This window comes from Macaca nemestrina, chromosome 17 (assembly GCF_043159975.1).
Source record: "Macaca nemestrina isolate mMacNem1 chromosome 17, mMacNem.hap1, whole genome shotgun sequence".
In the NCBI taxonomy this organism is placed as follows: Eukaryota; Metazoa; Chordata; class Mammalia; order Primates; family Cercopithecidae; genus Macaca; species Macaca nemestrina.
In genome coordinates, this window is record NC_092141.1 from 89,048,154 (window position 1) to 89,067,159 (window position 19,006).

At 53.8% G+C, this 19,006-nt stretch overlaps 1 protein-coding gene across 3 annotated transcripts in view; it reads left to right on the forward strand.

The window, feature by feature from the left end:
• Positions 1-18,637, forward strand: part of LOC105469267 (coiled-coil domain 40 molecular ruler complex subunit) — a 62,164-nt gene extending 43,527 nt beyond the window's left edge. For all 3 annotated transcript variants that reach the window (XM_071081771.1, XM_071081773.1, XM_071081772.1), the window contains exons 13-20: positions 3,002-3,247; positions 4,321-4,534; positions 5,913-6,082; positions 6,373-6,464; positions 8,112-8,232; positions 13,151-13,339; positions 15,168-15,326; positions 17,560-18,637. In XM_071081771.1, the coding sequence (XP_070937872.1) occupies positions 3,002-3,247; positions 4,321-4,534; positions 5,913-6,082; positions 6,373-6,464; positions 8,112-8,232; positions 13,151-13,339; positions 15,168-15,326; positions 17,560-17,808 (1,440 nt within the window). In that variant the 3' untranslated portion in view covers positions 17,809-18,637. The remainder of the gene's footprint in view (positions 1-3,001; positions 3,248-4,320; positions 4,535-5,912; positions 6,083-6,372; positions 6,465-8,111; positions 8,233-13,150; positions 13,340-15,167; positions 15,327-17,559) is intronic.
• Positions 18,638-19,006: the final 369 nt, after the last annotated feature.

Genomic DNA, 19,006 nt, shown 5'->3' on the forward strand with positions numbered 1-19,006 from the left:
TCAAGCAGTTCTTCTGCTCAGCCTCCCAAGTAGCTGGGATTACAGGCATGCGCCACCATGCCCGGCTAATTTTTGCATTTTTAGTGGAGACGGGGTTTCACCATGTTGGCAAGGCTGGCCTCGAACTCCTGACCTTGTGATCCACCCGCCTCAGCCTCCCAAAGTGCTGAGATTACAGTGTGAGCCACCGCATGGCCAGCTGCCAGTCAAAGGCAGATTTCCCTGGGGGGCCCTGGGGTGTGACCTCAACGTGCATTCCATGGCAGGGCACCCCCGATTGTGAGCTCACGTTCACTTCCCCTGGGATCTTGCTTTATCCTTTATCGCCTGTGGTAGGGGGTGGAGGGGACTTGTGTCCTTAGAAAAAACAATTCCTAGGCCGGGCGCGGTGGCTCAAGCCTGTAATCCCAGCACTTTGGGAGGCCGAGACGGGCGGATCACGAGGTCAGGAGATCGAGACCATCCTGGCTAACACGGTGAAACCCCATCTCTACTAAAAAATACAAAAAACTAGCCGGGCGAAGTGGCGGGCGCCTGTGGTCCCAGCTACTCGGGAGGCTGAGGCAGGAGAATGGCATAAACCCGGGAGGCGGAGCTTGCAGTGAGCTGAGATCCGGCCACTGCACTCCAGCCTGGGCGACAGAGCCAGACTCAGTCTCAAAAAAAAAAAAAAAAAAAAAGAAAAAACAATTCCTTACTTGAATGGTTTTTTCTTTGCCTCTTCCTGAGGGGTAACCCTCCCCCACCGGCCTCAAGCAGGCCCCTTTGGAGGACCCCCCCAGAGGCCGCCACAGACCGCGCCATTTCCAGGGCACATCCCAGCAGTGGGGCCTGTCCAACAGTCCCCATTTTAGTCTCGGGGAGAGTGACGGATTCCCGATGCCAAGCTCTGCTGGTTTTGCCCTCCTGAGGAGTGGGAGAGGAGCTGGCCAGGCAGAGCTGAAGGGCGTGGTGGGTGTGAAGGAGCCTGTCCAGCCGTGCTGCTACGCTGCCAAGTCCAGTTCCCAATCCCCAGGCCCCAGGCCCCAGAGCCCCAGGGCCCCAGCCGAGCCCCTTTCTGGGCAGCCCGATAGGTCATACCTGTACTGCTGCCAGTTTCCAGAAGAGGGCAGCAAAGAGTCTTGGACCAACAAATTCGTCTATTACGACAATTTTCCAAGGGATGCCAGTCCAGCTGTTGAAAACGGTACCTCCCACCTGATTTTTGAACTGCTCAAAGCCCCATGGGCTGATAGAAGGTGGGGTGGGGAGGCATATCTGGGAGGAGGAGCAAAGTGTGGATGGGCGGGACCACCCGTCTGGAGCTGGCCGTCATGGGGTCCAGGCAGTTAATCCAGGAATGGTGTAGAGGCCTGGGGGGAGCCAGGGTGGGGTCCGCATGGACCACAAACAGTCCGGAGTGGAGCAGGGGAGGCAGGCCTCGCTGTGACGGGGGAGGGACTGAAGGGGACTTGGCGCCACAGCCCCTGTGGGGCAGCTGGGGAGGGGGGAGGCAGGAGTCCTTGTGGGGCCCAGATCTCAGGGTGACCTTGGCAAAGGAAGAGGCTGCAAGCTGACATTGCCACACAACTCCGGATGCTGGAAGCTTCCACTCCAGGTGGGCAGGGTCTGGGTTCCGCACTCTGGGGATGCTGGGTCTCCTGGGAAGTCACCTATGGTGGCCGGCGAGAGACATGGAGCCCACAGGCGTGGTGGGAGGAGAAGCTCAGATGGCCCTGAGGAGGCTGGGGTAGGCGGGACCCACAGACGTGAGAGAGTTGAGGCCTTGTGTGGCAGGAGCCGACGGGCAGGGGTGGTCAGGGCAGACACATGGCCTGAGGCCACCTGTCAGAGCCACGCCCTGGGGAAGAGGACCCCGTCCCAGTGGTGAGAGCAGCTCCCTATTCCCAGAGCAGCTATGGCCGTACCATTGCAGCCGTGAGTGTCACTGCCTCACTCCTGATTCTCACAAACGTTCTCACAAACGTCCTCTCAATAAAATCCCCATTGCCAGAAGGGATCCAAAAGAATCTGTCTAGTGCCTCCAAAGAGCCCACAGAGGAGGCCAGCACCTGCTGCTCAGACCTGCAGGACAGCAGGACGGGTCAGAACCCACAGAGGAACCAGTGTCCAACGATTGCTTCTTGCTTCATAAACCATGCTCCAAATGTGACAGAGTGTAGCACAGCCTTTAAAACTTAGAGAACGTTGTCAGATTAAAAAGCAGGTTAGCACCCAGTGTGTAGGGTGTGATCCTATTTTTATTTTGGAGAGTTATATAGAAAAGCCTGGAAGGAAAAATGGATTCAGATGGGAATGGTAGCTAACTTGTGTCAGAATTGCAGGCAATTGAATGTGTTATCCTCTATTCTGGCCTGTTTTTTCACATTTCCTCACAATGTGTGTGCTCCTATTTAAGAAGTGTGTTAGTCACACTGCTGTAAGGAAATACCTAAGACTGGGTAATTGATAAAGGAAAGAGGTTTAATTGACTCACCGTTCCACATGGCTGGCGAAGCCTCAGGAAACACAATCATGGCAGAAGGCGAAGCAGGCACCTCCTTCACAAGGCAGCAGGAGAGAAAGAGTGTGTGAAGGAGGAACCGTCAAACACACAAAACCATCAGATCTCGTGAGAACTCACTCACTATCACAAGAACAGCATGGGGGTAATGGCCCCCATGATCCAGTCACCTCCCACAGGGCCCCTCCCTTGACACGTGGGATTACGGGGACACAATTCAAGATGAGAGGTGAGTGGGGACACAGCCAAACCACATCAATAAGAAAAGTGAATACCATGATCTCCCTTTTATGTAAAAACCCAACATCTGGGTTCCAACAAGCAGGTTCCCTGCTGGGGCCTCGAGACGGCGGGAAATCCAGTCTCCTGCTCTCAGGACTGTGAGTTTGGAATTTCTCCAGAGGAACATCCCGACCGTCAGGGAACGGTGGATCGGTAAACTCGTCCCAGGCCTCTGGTGGGGGCAATATTCACAGGCATTTCCTTTCATCAATTCAGATGACACATCTTTCCAAAATCGACGGCAACATTGCCCAGACCACCCTGGACATCACACGCACCAGCAGCAGGCTGGACGCACACCGGAAGACGCTGCTGGAGCTGGACCAGGACGTGAAGAAAGTCAACGAGCTCATCACCAACAGCCAGAGCGAGATCTCCCGGCGCACAATCCTCATCGAGAGGAAGCAAGGGCTCATCAACTTCCTCAACAAGCAGCTGGAGCGGATGGTGTCCGAGCTGGGGGTGAGGTCCCGGGCAGGGAGACGCAGTCCCCGGCTGACTGTGGCACCTGGCGGGGCAGAGCTCCCTCAGGTCCCCTATGGTCAGACCTGAACTCCCAGAAGGCACAGAGCTGCCTCTTTCCCCACCCACTTTACAGACAAAATGGCACGTGTGCCAAGCGCTCTAAGTCATATTTTTCTGCACAGGGCCAGAGAGCATTCAGGCTTTGTGGCCAGTTGGTCTCTCCCACAGTGACACAGCTCTGCCTCCATAGTGAGAAGGAGTGTAGATAAAATGTAAAGGAATGGGCATGGCTGTGTCCAATCAGATGTTATTCAAGGCCACTGAAGTCTGAATTCCAAATAATTTTCACCCAGCACGAAATATTCTGCTGCTCTAAGAGTAGTAGCCTAATGCGTTTGAGGCCTGATGCCATATACGTCATCCAGGTCCCTGTACTCTCAAAGCCCCTTTGGGTTCCAGATGCCATATACGTCATCCAGGTTCCTGTCCCTCTTTGAGGGACTTTCAAAGCCCCTTTGGGTTCCAGAGGCCCCACCCATCCTGCTGGTGCACCCACCATGGGGAAGCTAGAGGGGGCTCCAGAGCCCCTTAGTCGTATTTCCTCCAACGGTGTCTGTGGCTTGCAACCCTGCTGAGAGCTAACTTGAGCCCCTCAGCCTTCGTCCAGTTTCATGACCTCAGGGGTCCAGACCCTCTGCAGCCCACTCACAAAGACATTTGAGCCCAAGAAGGCTAATTTTGCTTTTTTTTTTTTTTTGAGACGGAGTCTTGCTCTACTGCCCAGGCTGGAGTGCAGTGGCGCCATCTCACTCACTGCACCTCCGCCTCCTGAGTTCAAGTGATTCTCCTGCTTCAGCCTCCCAAGTAGCTGGGACCACAGGTGTGCACCAGCACACCTGGCTAATTTTTGTATTTTGGGTAGAGATGGGGTTTCACCCTGTTGGCCAGGCTGGTCTTGAACTCCTAACCTCGGGTGACCCACCCGCCTCAGCCTCCCAAAGTGCTGGGATTCCACGCATGAGTCACCACACCTGGCCCCAATTTTGCTTTTTGATGAATATCCCATCTAGGGGGAAGAAGTGGGGCCCCTGGAGCTTGAAATCAAAAGGCTGAGCAAGCTGATCGAAGAGCACAACGCCACGGTGGTCCAGGCCCAGGTGACCTGGCTGCGCCTGCAGCAGGAGATGGTCAAGGTGACACAGGAGCAGGAGGCACAGCTGGCCTCCCTGGATGCGTCCAAGAAGGAGCTCCACATCATGGAGCAGAAGAAACTACGAGTAGAAAGTAAGAGCTGCCATGCCTGTCCCTGCAGTGATGCTCAGACAAGCTCTGGGGCGGGGGCACCTCCCACGGGAGGGACACTCAGTGGGGCACGTTGCTGGATTTGCACGCAGCCTTGAAAGCAAATAACAAACATGCGTGCTCCCCATATTTTGTAAATGTGAACCACTGCCTGCCCAGCTGCCCAGTTCGCAGTCACAGCGGCAGAGTTGAGAAATGTCACGAAATGTCTCCAAACTCACAGACCTCGGAGCTCTCCTTGAGAGAGGAGCGTGGAAGGTTATCATCCCCGCCAAGCCAGGGCACTCAGGTGGAAGCACTGGCACGGGAAGAGCCAGGGTCCTGCCAGGCGGGCTCCTGGTGCTGTCCCCACATCACCTCCAGTTGGGCTTAGAAAACCATTCCGCCAGGACTCCCCAATGCTTCTGAGGCCCAAGGGGCTGCCAAAGCGCCAGGGTGCCTGGAATGAGGGAGGCGGGCATCCTGCCTGGACCACTCTCCACCCACATGGCCACCTGCCGAGACATCCCGGGTCCCGCCTGGTCTTGGGTCAGGGATCCATGCTGGTCAGGCCTGCAGCAAGGCCCCCATGGGAAATGCTGCCCAGACACATCGCGTGCCCTTCTGGGAGGTCCTGCTGCCTCTCGCCCTGCCCTTGGGTTGCCCAAGCCCATCTTTTGGTGAGTAGCGAGTCCTAAAAGACCCTGTGGAGCTGTCAGCTGAATATCGGTGTCCCAAGGCAAGAGGTGCCAAAACACCATGCTGTGAGATGGGATCGCCCATGGAAAGGGCAGAGAGAGGGGCTCACATGCCCATGCCCTGGGGCAGTCAGGGCACACCGTGGGGACAGCAGGAGGAGACAGAGAAGCCCTGTGAGGAGTGGCCAGCGGATGAACCAACTGTGGCCTCTCGTGCCCTCCACTCATCTTCACATCAAGAAGGGCTGTGGTTTTCTGCCCCTACCCCTGAGCTTGGCTGGGGCGGGGCAGGGGTCTAAGGGCCCCGCTCTCCTGGAGACTCACAGTGTCTGAGCATCAACCAGGTCCCCAGGCTCCACAGATCTGCACGTGTCCTGGGGAAGGGAGCCTGGCCCTCCCACACACCCCGCCCACACCTGCTGGCTGTCCCCACAGGCGGGTCCTCTCAGTTCCCTCGGAGGACCAGGCTTTGGGAGCTTAGCCGCCGAGAAGAGACCCCTCTCCTCTCCTCTGTCCTGGCAGGGGTGAGATTCAGGCAGGAGCACTGGGAAGGACAAGAGCGAGGGGATGAAGGGAGCTACAGGGAGAGACAAACCCCGGCTCACCTCTCAGACGCTGCTGCCTGCAGGCGAGGACCCAGACCCTCCCAGGGTCTCTCCCCAAGTCTCTGTTCTCTGCCATAGGCAAGATTGAGCAGGAGAAGAAGGAGCAGAAGGAGATCGAGCACCACATGAAGGACCTGGACAACGACCTGAAGAAGCTCAACGTGCTGATGAATAAAAACCGGTGCAGCTCGGAGGAGCTGGAGCAGAACAACCGGGTGACGGAGAATGAATTCGTGCGCTCACTGAAGGTCAGGCCGCGTCCACACGGTCCCGGGGCTCGGGACGATGGAGGGCGGGGGGACTCGGGGGCACGGTCCCTACGGGGGGTGCTCTGCACCAGGACGTAACTTCCACACCCATTCAAGATACTTGTAGGGGGATTAGAAATCCAGCCTTCAGCCCTGCCCTCGGTGCTGGGACAGAGGGCACCAGCCCTGGCACCCACAATCCCGCCCTCGGTGCTGGGACGGAGGGCACCAGCCCCGGCACCCACAATCCCATGGCCCTCCCATAGCTGTCCCGCCCCGCCCCTGTGCAGGACGCTGAGAGGGAGACCATCAAGATGCAGGACAAGCTGAACCAGCTCAGCGAGGAGAAGGCGACCCTCCTCAATCAACTGGTGGAAGCAGAGTGAGTCGCAGTCTCCAGCCACACATGGGTCATGAAGGTCACTGCACCTGCAGGCCTCTGTCCGTTGAAGACCATGTACGAGGCCGGGTGTGGCAGCTCCCACCTATATCTCAGTGCTTTGGGGGGTGTGTGTGTGTGTTTTGTTTTGTTTTGTTTTGTTTTGTTTTTTCTTTTGGAGACAGTCTTGCTCTATCCCACAGGCTGGAGTGCAGTGGTGTGATCTCAGCTCACTGCAACCTCTGCCTCCCGGCTTCAAGTGATTCTCCTGCCTCAACCTCCTGAGTAGCTGAGATTACAGGTGCACGCCACCATGCCTGACTAATTTTTATATTTTTAGTAGAGATGGGTTTCACCACGTTTGCCAGGCTGGTCTTGAACTCCTGACCTCAGGTGATCCGCACGCCTCAGCCTCCCAAAGTGCTGGAATTACATGCGTGAGCCACCGTGCCCGGCGATCCCAGTGCTTTGGGATGCCAAGGCAGGAGGCTCCTTTGAGGCCAGAAGTTTGAGACAAGACTGGGCAACACAGTGAGACCCCATATCTACAGAAATGTTTTAAATTGGCCGGGCATGGTGGTGCACGCCTGTAGTCCCAACTACTTGGGAGGCTGAAGTGGGAGGATCACTTGAGCCCAGGAAGTCAAGGCTGCTAGGATTGCACCACCGCACTCCAGCCTGGGCAACAGAGCGAGACCCTGTCTTTAAAAGAAGAAAAAGACCACCTGGGCATGGGTCTGGAACCCACCCTAGTGGATCCCAGATTCCCCACAGAGCTCTGCCTGCCACCCTTGGCAGCAGCTCTTGAGCCAAATGAGTTACTGCTGGAAATTGAATGGCTTTCTTTGCTATAAAGATTTTAAATATCCATTATTTTATGGTGTCTGATTATTAAAGTACCACACAGCCAGCTCTAAACATTTTAAATTATACAATGCGTGCAACGTAGCCAGGGAAAATTGCATATAATTCCAACGCTCTTCACTTCCCAGAAAACCAACGTCTAGCTATATTCCTTTCTTGTTTTGCTCTGTTTTTTACACAAATGGGGTTGTTTCAGAAGTTCCCCTTTGAAGCACTTTAGTATTTTCGTGGCCATCTTTCCCGGTCACACACGTGGGCCCACATCTCCCTGTGGAAAGGGTGCGGAGCAGGCGTGGTGTGGAGGCATCATCCTTTTCTCAGTGTGCTCTGGAAAGGATGAATAGCACAGGGATTGCCTGTTCCTTGCGGTTTGATAGAATCCAGGCAAAAAACCACCTGGGACCAATGCTTTGGGGGGCTTGTATCTTTGGTGACATTTAAATAGCTTTTAGACTATTGGTGTATTCAGGCCTTTTACTTCTCCTTAAGTCAGCTTCTATCAATTATACTGACTTTCTCAGCTCCTACAGTTATATATCCCTGTTCTCTCTCTCTCTCTCTTTCTTCCCTACCCCCATCTCCCTCTCTCCCCCTATATGCCAGAGGCTGGTAAACGTTTGCATAAGGAGCCCAGCAGTGAACGTTTCAGGCTTTGAGAGCTTCACGCTTTCTGTCGCAGCTGCTTGGCTCTGCCATGGCAGCTGAGAGCCTTGTAAAGCCTTAGAGCTCACCGAAGCATCAGAAGAAAACTCCTAATTTCTTACACTGCCTCTCCTACCTCTCAAGACACCAGATTATGCTTTGGGAGAAAAAAATCCAACTGGCAAAAGAGATGCGTTCTTCAGTGGATTCCGAGATCGGCCAGACGGAGATCCGGGCCATGAAGGGCGAGATCCACAGGATGAAGGTGAGGGGAGGAGAGCTGCGTGGCAGGGCCTGCTGGGTGCCAGCCCTTGGGCTCCAGAGACCTGGCCACACCAAGGCCCTCGGCTGCCCTGGGGCTCCGGTGGGAACCACATTGGCCACAGTGGCTGGTGGCAGCGGGTGAGATTTCCGGGGAGCGACCCACTCTAGCAGAGTGACCTGCACTCCAACGGAGCACTGGCAAAGTGCACGTCCCCCTTGACCCAGCTTTCACGGCATCTTGTTCTTGCTGTGCAGAAATACTGTGGACAATACCACGCACACACAAGCGTGTGCATGTCATTTCGCAAAACACTGTATTCCTACTCCATGTAATCACAGCACTCTGGTATTTTTAAATGCCAGCTGTAACCCTCAAATTTCGTGACCCTCTAATGTATCCCACTGGGAGACAGAGTCTCACACCACAGAAAGGCTCAGTGAGCACCCCCGTCTCATCCCTCACAGCCACATTTTCTCTTCACGGTCACAATTAGATTTCATTGCCTTTAAAAGCCTGGTAATTAAATTGCAAGTGATAATCAAGCTAAAGGTTCAGGGCCTTAAGGATAACAATAAGAGCAGTTCATAACATTAATGGGTCTCATTTTCACAATGCCATGCTAAATAAAAATTCCTCTGCTGAGTTATTTTCCAGATCAAGTGCATATGCTAATGAGACGTTGTGTTTAAAAATACCCAATTTAATTGACTTTTCACATTACAGAAGCCACGTGTGTTGGCTGGAGCAAGCCAAGTTCTCCCCCACAGAGTGGGGGGCAAAGAGAAGGTCCGGGCTGTTCCTCCCTGTCCCTCCTTTCCCAGCTCCCCTTCCTCAGCCAGGGCGACCGTGTCAGCCACTGCAGGGAAAAGGCCTCTCACCTTCTCAGATCTCACACAAATGCACAGGCAGGGCTTGCCTTGGCCCTACATGGATACTAACCCATTCTGTAACACTTATAATATATATTATGGATATTTCACAATTTACAGATCCAGTCCCACGTTGGTGAAAATTCAGGTTGTTTCCAATTTGTTGTTGGCGTTATTGTTTTGTGCTAGACACAATGTGTGTTAGGGTTCTCCAAAGAAACAGAACCAGTAGACTACACAGAGAGAGAGAGAGAGAGAGAGACAGACAGACAGACAGACAGACAGAGAGAGAGAGAGAGAGACAGACAGACAGACAGAGAGAGATTTATTATGAGAATTGGCTCTTATGATTATGGGGGCCGAGAAGTCCTAGGATTGGACATCTAATCTGCAGACCCAGGAGAGCCCCTGATTCAGTCAAGTCTAAGGGCTGAGAAGGAAGCAATGGTGTCATCCCAGCCTGGTGTTCCCCTACCCCCGCCCCACCCCGCCCCACCACCTTCTTCTGCCTTTTTGTTCTACTGAGGCCCTCAACAGACGGTGATGTCACCCACCCTGACGAGGGGGATCTTTACTCTGTCCACTGGTTCAAATGCCCATCACTTCCAGGGACACCCTCACAGACCCACTCAAAACAGAAATCATGTTTTCTCAGCTATCCAGGCATCCCTTAGCCCAGTCAGGTTAACATAAAATCAGCCATCGCGGAGCATTATGATCACATTCTTCCTTACTGGTTCTTTTTTTTTCTCTTCGTCTTCTAGACTAGGTTCCCAAAGGTGAGGTTCCTAAGTCAAAGGGTGTATAAATTCTGACTGTAACAGCCTGACATTTTACTTGTCTAAAAAGCACATGGCGGCTGTCATAGCCGTACCTTCTCCTCAGTTCTGGTGTGATTTATCTTTTTTTTTTTTTTTTTTTTTTTGAGGTTTTTCAGTTGAGTGGAAGCTCACAGATTACAGTATTCAGCCCTATGAGGATTTTCTGGGTTATTTTGTTTTGTCTGTTTGTTTGTTTTTTGTTTTGTTTTTGAGACAGACTCTCTGTCGCTCAGACTGAAGTGGTGTGATCTTGGCTCGCGGCAACCTCCGCCTCCCAGGTTCAAGCAATTCTCCTGCCTCAGCTGCCTGAGTAGCTGGGATTACAGGTGTGTGCCACCATGCCTGGCTAATTTTTTGTATTTTCAGTAGAGACGGGGTTTTGCCATTTTGCCCAGGCTGGTCTCAAACTTCTGAGCTCAGGCAATCCACCTGCCTTGGCCTCCCAAAGTGCTGGGATTGCAGGAGTGAGCCACTGTGCCCAGCCAGCCCTACAAGTTTTGATAGAGACGTACAATCATGTAGCCATTGCCACATCATGATATATTTCCTCATCCTCGAATTCCCTCATGCCTTCTGTAGTCAGCTCACCGCACACCCCAGCCACCATGACAGCCACCAATCTGTCTCCATGCCTGTCGTTTTGGCTTTTGCAGAATGTCACATAAATGGGTCAAACAGGGTGAGACATGTTGAGCCTGATTTTCCTTCCTTAGCCTCATGCATTTGAGATTCTTCTGTATGGTGAAGTCCAATTACACAGTCTGTTCTCTTCTTTTAGAGACAGGGTTTCGCTCTATCACCTAGGCTGGAGTGCAGCGGTGTAATCATGGCTCACTGCATCCTTGACCTCGTGGGCTCAAAGGATCCTCCTGCCTGGGCCTCCCAAAGTGCTGGGATTATGGGTGTGCACCACGGCACCCACCCCTCAGTCTGTTCTTCCATGAATCGTTTCAGTAGCTTATCTAAGGAGCCTTTGCCTAGCTGAAGGTCCCAAAGAGCTTCTCTTCTATTTTCTTCCAGAAGCTTCCTGCTTTTAGGTTTTACATTTAGGTCTATAATGTATTTTGAGTTAATTTTTGTGTATGGTACAAGCTGTGGATTGGGGTTAATTTTTTTTTGCATTTGGATGTCCACTTGAGTCAGCCTTGCTTGCTTACTGAAAAGACTGCCCTTCCTCCACTGAACTACCTCCCAGGCCTTGTTGAAATCAGCTGACACATTTGTGTGAATTCGTTTCTGGGCTGTTTTGTTTTACTGATTCATGTTTCTGCCCTTCACCAATGCCCTACTGTCTTGATTTCTGTAACTCTGTACTTATGAAATTCCTCTGACTTCCTTTTTTTTTTTTAAAGACAGAGTCTTGCTCTGTTGTCCAGACTGGAGTGCAGTGGTGCTCACATCTCAGCTCGCTGCAACTTCCGCCTCCCAGGTTCAAGCGATTCTCCTGCCTCAGCCTCCCGAGTAGCTGGGACTACAGGCATGAGCCACCACACCCAGCTAATTGTTTGTATTTTCAATAGAGACGGGGTTTCACCGTGTTGGCCAGGCTGGTCTCGAACTCCTGATCTCAGATGCTCCACCTGCCTCGGTCTCCCAAAGTGCTGGGATTACAGGCTTGAGCCACCGCACCTGGCCTGTTTTCTTATTTCTTAACATTTTTTAGGAGTTCCTCATATATTGGGTTATTAACCCCTGTCTTCAATACCTATGAAAATAGTGTCTCTGGCCTGTCATTGGCTTTGCCCTCTGTTTAGGGGCTCTTTCGCCCCACAGACTTTTTAGTGTGTCTTCATGGCTCCAAGTCACTTTATGGTACATGTAAACCTGAGCGAGCTTGGTCTCCCTTCACCCTGCTGATCTTCGGGATTCTTGCCTGTTTTTTCTTTTACATCAACTTTAGGCTTAACTTTGATAAGATAAAATGTCCTTATTTTAAACACAGAGTTTGGGCTGGGCGCGGTGGCTCACGCCTGTAATCCTAGCACTTTGGGAGGCCGAGGCAGGTGGATCACTTGAGGTCAGTTCAAAACCAGCCTAGGCACCATGGTGAAACCCTGTCTCTACTGAAAAATACAAAAAAAAAAAAAAAAAAAAAAAGCTGGGTGTGGTGGCAGGTGCCTGTAATCCTAGCTACTTAGGAGGCTGAGGCAGGAGAACTGCTTGAACCTGGGAGGTGGAAGTTGTGGTTAAAACAAGATCGTGCCACCGCACTCCAGCCTGGGCGACAGAGGGAGACTCCATCTAAAAAAAAAATTTTTTTTTTTTTTTTTTTTTAAAAAGGCTGGGTGCAGTGGCTTATGCCTGTAATCCCAGCTTTGGGAGGCCAAGGTGGGGAGATCACGAGGTCAAGAGATCGAGACCGTCCTGGCCAACATGGTGAAACCCCATCTCTACTAAAAATACAAAAATTAGCCAGGCGTGGTGGCAGGCACCTGTAATCCCAGCTACTCAGGAGGCTGAGGCAGAAGAATCACGTGAACCCAGGAGGCAGAGGTTGCAGTGAGCCAAGCCGCTCCATTACTCTCCAGCCTGGTGACAGAGCAAGACTCTGTCTCAAAAATATTAAAAAATTCACGCCTGTAATCCCAGCACTTTGGGAGGCCGAGGCGGGCGGATCACAAGGTCAGGAGATCGAGACCACGGTGAAACCCCGTCTCTACTAAAAATACAAAAAATTAGCCGGGCTCGGTGGCGGGCGCCTGTAGTCCCAGCTACTCAGGAGGCTGAGGCAGGAGAATGGCGTAAACCCAGGAGGCGGAGCTTGCAGTGAGCCGAGATCGCGCCACTGCACTCCAGCCTGGGCGACAGAGCGAGACTCCGTCTCAAAAAACAAACAAACAAAAAAATATTAAAAAATTAAAAAAAAAAACGCAGTTTGGTGGGTTCTAACACACACACATCTACGTAGCCACTGACACCATCAAGACATAGAATCTTTTTTTTTTTTTTTTTTTTTGCTTGGTTGCTTTTAGTTCTCATGCCTCCTTGGTCGCCTCAGGTCTCGGCCATTTCTCCGCCTTGCATTGTCTGCCTGTGGATTCCGGGTTCCCACCCAGGGCTGCGGCCTCCATGTCCCTTGTTCCTCCTGGCGGCACAGGCATCACTGTTTCCCCGCCGATCCCCGTACATGTCACCTGAGGATGAGCGAGGCCAGCGCCCCGGCCGCTCTCTCTCTGAGGCTGCAGCTTGGGCCTGCCCCAGCCCCAGCCCCTCTGTCCTGTCTCCCAGGTCAGGCTTGGGCAGCTGCTGAAGCAGCAGGAGAAGATGATCCGCGCCATGGAGCTGGCGGTTGCCCGCAGAGAGACCGTCACCACCCAGGCCGAGGGGCAGCGCAAGATGGACAGGAAGGCGCTCACCCGCACCGAGTTCCACCACAAGCAGCTTGAGCTGCGCCGGAAAATCAGGGATGTTCGCAAGGTAGGGAGCAGCGGAAAGGAAGCTGGGCGCCTGCTTCTCCCTCTGGGACTCAAGGAACACTCCAGGAAGGCGTCCTGCTGGGTCCGGGGTGAGGATGCAGAGGCTGTCAGAGGGGGTGTGCTCAGCCCTGCTAACCTGCTGCTGGGTGCCGGGTCTGGGGTGAGGACGCAGAGAGGCCGTCCCCAGTTCTGCTAACCTGCTGCTGGGTGCCAGGTCTGGGGTGAGGACCCAGAGGCTGTTAGAGGGGCTGTGCTCAGCACTGCTAACCTGCTGCTGCCATGGGCCTGTCTCTGGGAGTTTGCAGAATGCCCACACCGGACAGAGATGCTCACAGCCAGGGACGGCCATGTTTCATTCAGCCCCTCCCTGTATATCAGAGGTGGCATTGGGGAGGTAGAGAGTTCTGGGGAAGATGCTGGCTCATGCTGGGGAGCCTGAGTGGGCACCGGGGACCAGCTAATGGGAGCGTGGCGGGCTCCCCAAGAGCCTGCATCCCGGTACACCAAGCCATGTCCACTGGGCCTGCGCTGGGAGGGCCCAGCTGGTGCTGTCCGGTGCTGACTACCTCAGCTGTCGCCAGCCAGGGGCCCTGCACTCACACTTTCCAGGTTGGCTCTATGGCCCCACTGACCCACTGTGTGACCTCAGAGCTTGTGGGCCTTGCCAGACCTGCAGGGCCTCGTCTGCTGGGGGGTGGGGGGCAGAGTTAAATGTGACGGCAACCACAGCCATGGGTGGGTAGGTGGCCTTGGGGACAGCTGACAGCATGGCTTGGAGCCACGCTGGACCATTCCTGACTGGGGCATACAGTCTGACCTCCCAGAGCCTTGGTTTACTGACCTGTGAAATGGGTGCCTACCGCTCAGAGTCACCCAGAGGGTTCCCTGGAGAGTGCTGAAATCACCCCTGTAGGGAAAGGCTAGCCGAAAACGACAGACATGCCTGGGCTGCTCATTTGGAAGTAACTGGAAGTTTCTGGAGAGAGGCGGAAGAGCGGCCTCTTCTCAGTCCTTGTCCGCCACATTGGCCATTCCTGATGTCCATCCCTCCCTCAGCTTCCTAGCCCAGCCCCTGACCACTCCTTGCTGCCCTGGGCACCACCTCAGTCCCTTGCCAGGACCCCCATGCCCACCCCTCACCCCCGTCTGCTCCAAGCAACACTCAAGTCCTCTAGTCCCAGGCCCTGCACCTCACACGACGCCATCACTGACGCACAAACAGGTTCTTGTCCTCACCCCTGCCATCCCCCCCGCAAAGACCTTCCATGTCCCCAGCCAGCCCTGAGAGTCACTGTGTCTCCTCCATCATCCTCTGGACCATGTCAGCTGCCAAACGCTGCTGCCGGGCTTTCCTTTCTCTTAATTGTGCTGCTTTCCCGGAAGGCGGAATGAACACCACACAGATGGCGCCAGCCTTGCCTCCCCCTCAGCAGAGGCCCCCACCCTCCTCTTTCCCAGGCTCCCCAGCCCGCCTCTCGGCCCTTACAGCCTCAGCCCTGCCCTTGGCACACGGCTGCTGAACTGTGCAGGTCCCCTGCCCGGGGACAGACCCACTGCATGGGGAGCCCCAGAACCGCTCAGGCCCCCATATCTCGGCCACACCCGCCTTAAGGGAGCAGTGTGCAGCGTGGGCCGGCTGGGCCTGGCATCTCCCAGGCCTCACCTCTCCAGCCCACCCATTCCTGAAGGCGGCAGCTCCCATTCCTCTTTGTGAGTCTCCTCAGATGGAATGTGTAGAAGGTGCCTAGCAGGCCCTCCCAGCCTGACTCTTCCCTATCTGCCAAGTAGCCGGGCTGCAGGGGCCCAGCGTGGTCCTGTGACTCTCCTAGGCCACTGAGGAGTGCACCAAAACCATCCTGGAACTGGAAGAAACCCAAAGAAATGTGAGCAGCTCCCTCCTAGAGAAGCAGGAAAAGCTGTCGGTGATACAGGCAGACTTCGACACACTTGAGGCCGACCTCACCCGGCTTGGGGCTCTCAAACGACAGGTAAACATGTCCCAGGAGATCACTGGGGATGAAGGCCATGGAACGTGCCACTCGCACAGGGGTCCTGCCTCCCCTAAGTTCTGTCCTCTCTTGATCCCAGGCCAGTGATAGCACCACCGGCTGCTCACATGTTTGTGGTTTTGTGATTTGTTCAATTGACAAATGTTGATGGAGTATCTGTTACGGGCTGGGCTCACGTTCAATGTGCGAGGGTTGCAAAATAGAACACAAAAGACAAACATCCCTGCCCTCCTAGAGGTTACCTCCTGGGGCAGGAGGACAGATGATGAGCGAAATAATTTTAAAAGATACAGTGGGCCGGGCGCGGTGGCTCAAGCCTGTAATCCCAGCACTTTGGGAGGCCGAGGCGGGCAGATCACGAGGTCAGGAGATCAAGACCATCCTGGCTAACATGTTGAAACCCCATCTCTACTAAAAAAAAAAAAAAAAAAAAAAAACCACACACACACACAAAACTAGCCGGGCGAGGTGGCGGGCGCCTGTAGTCCCAGCTACTCGGGAGGCTGAGGTGGGAGGATCGCTTGAGTCTGGGAGGTCGAGACTGCAGTGAGCCAAGGTTGTATCACTGCACTCCAACCTGGGTGACAGAGGGAGATCCTGTCTCAAAAAAAAAAAAAAAAGAAAGAAGAAAAAGAAAAAAGGAAATGGTGTGTTAGGTGGTGGTAAATGCTTTGGAGGAAAATAAACCAGAGAAAGAAGCGTCAGGGGCATTGGGGTGAACTGAGGGATTGACAGTTTGAGTTAGGGTGATGTGGGGAAGCCCCGCGGAGCAGACACTAGAGTCCAGACCTGAAGGAGGGGACGGCCCACAAAACCACCCCAGGCAGATGGGACAGCCCAGCCAAGGCAGGAGCCTGAGACTGCACAAGGGCTACCAGAGGCCAGTGGGGCAGGCTGGGGAGGTTAGGGTATGTAAGACCCAGGCAGAGGGCCGGCCCAGACTGTGTGCGGCCTTGGGGAGAGCACCATCATGACTTTGGACTTTTCTCTTGGGGAGGTGGGCACACAGAGGAGGGCGTCGGGGCTGAGAGGTGACTTGGACTTTAGCGGGCTCCCCCAGCTCTGATGTTGCATGTGGATGAAGTGTGGATGCAGGGGGCGTCTGCAGCTATTACAGTGCTTCAGGGTGGCCCCTGTGGGGCTGGCGAGAAGCCATCAGACTCTGCATATGTGTGATGCCAACATCGCCCGGTGGGATTCCTGCTGGGTTGGCTGTGGTGTGAGCAGAGACTGGGGTGGAGAATGGCTCCAAGGTTCTGGCCTGGCCAACTGAGATGATGAGGGGAGCATGCCTGGCACTTGACCTGACACATGGCACATGTCAAGAAGGTTGCCTAAGCTGGGCACAGTGGCTCACGCCTGTAATCCCAGCACTTTGGGAGGCCGCAGAAGGTGGATCACTTGAGGTCAGGAGTTTGAGACCAGCCTGGCCAACATGGTGAAACCCTATCTCGACTAAAAATACAAAAATTAGCCAGGCATGGTGGCAGGTGCCTGTAATCTCAGCTACCCAGGCGTGGTGGCAGGTGCCTGTAATTCCAGCTAGTTGGGAGGCTGAGGCAGGTGAATCGCTTGAAGCCAGGAGCCAGAGGTTTCAGTGTGCCGAGATTGTGCCATTGCACTCCAGCCTAGGTGACAGAGCGAGACTGCCTCAAAAAAAAAAAAAAAAAAAAAAAAGGATACCGGCTGGTCTCAGTGGCTCACACCTGTAATCCCAGCACTTTGGGAGGCTGAGGAAGGCAGATCATGAAGTCAGGAGATCGAGACCATCCTGGCTAACATAGTGAAACCCCGTCTCTACTAAAAAATAGAAAATATTAGCCGGTGGCGGGCGCCTGTAGTCCCAGCTACTCGGGAGGCTGAGGCAGGAGAATGGCGTGAACCTGGGAGGCGGAGCTTGCAGTGAGCCGAGATTGCACCACTGCACTCCAGCCTGGGCAACAGAGCAAGACTCTGTCTCAAAAAAATAAAAAATGAAAAAAAAAAATAATGCCTCCTAGATGGCGATGATGGATGACCCATAAAGGCACAGACCCAGTGCCTCTCAGTCTCTTCCCTGAGATCCAGGGGTGCAACGCCTTCATGCCGTCCCTTTTCAGGCATAGGTCTCACCTCCTTTTCGGCATTTCCTGGAGTCTGAGTTTGTGGGGGGCCAGCAGGTGTCTTTCTTCCGGTTTGTATAGTCCTATATGGAGTCTCTTTTCCTACCCAGAACCTTTCAGAGATTGTGGCCCTGCAGACGCGCCTTAAGCACCTGCAGGCCGTGAAGGAGGGGCGCTACGTGTTCCTGTTCCGCTCCAAGCAGTCCCTAGTGCTGGAGCGCCAGCGCCTGGACAAGCGGCTGGGTCTCATTGCCACCATCCTGGACCGCGTGCAAGACGAGTACCCCCAGTTCCAGGAGGCCCTGCACAAAATCAGCCAGACGATCGCCAACAAGCTCGAGTCACCGGGGCCCTCCTAGGGAGCAGCTTGGACCCCGCCTTGCAAGGCCTCCAGGAAGAGATCCGGAATTGTGTTTATTATGAGGGACTTGGAACCTTTTGTGTTCCTAAAAACCACAGGTACCCTCAGAAGGGCATCGTTTAAGAGAAATAAGCCAGCCCCACCCGTAGGAATCTTTTTAGCCACTCAGCAGTTTAATAAACCAAGTAAAATTCTAGCATTTCCCATGGCATCCCAGTAAGCCTCCCATTCCAAAGACAGAGCCTGTGACTGCAAACCCACACTCCCACACTGGGCTTACTCGTCCAGGTAACACTTTGCTTTGCAGCACTCCCAAATCTGCACGTGCCTCTCACAACACAGCACTGGCACCGGTCTGCAAGCTGCTAGGCTGAGCAGTTAAGGTGGCTCCAGCCAGCCTGGCCTGGGAGACTGCTGCTCCCCAGCACTTCCCTCTACTAGGTGCATCTGAAAACCCATAAACCACCTTCTTTTCCAGATTTTCCCACCCCACCCCTTAGAAAGCTCAGGTCCCTTTTCCTGCCCCCACGTCCCCATTTGAGTTAAATTCAGATCCACAACTTGCAGGAGAAAGTCAGTGGCCCCAGACACACCTAACAGGGTAAGCACTGAAATAAGAGCCCGCTGGGGCATCCACACCAAGGGACTATGCCCCAGTCTGCCCACCTATCTCTTCTCCATCATTAACCAGCGCTCTTTCTCCCTGGACTTCCAAGTACCAATGACCTTAGGGCTTCTTTGCAGTTTAAAGGGAAAATGCTCTACAAAATAATTTCTCTTTCAAACGTATCAGTAGAAGAATAAAATCTTTTTTTCTGAATATCTAAGCCTTTCTGAGTAACGCTTACTTATTCTAAAACATTGTAGAAATACAGAAACCACAACAGAGGTGGAATGGGGGGCCTTTGTTTTTTTTTTTTTTTTTTTTTTTTTTTTTTTTTTTTTTTTTTTTGAGACGGAGTCTCACGCTGTTGCCCAGGCTGGAGTGCAGTGGCGCGATCTCGGCTCACTGCAAGCTCCGCCTCCCGGGTTCCCGCCATTCTCCTGCCTCAGCCTCCTGAGTAGCTGGGACTACAGGCGCCCGCCACCGCGCCCGGCTAATTTTTTTTGTATTTTTAGTAGAGACGGGGTTTCACTGTGGTCTCGATCTCCTGACCTTGTGATCCGCCCGCCTCGGCCTCCCAAAGTGCTGGGAT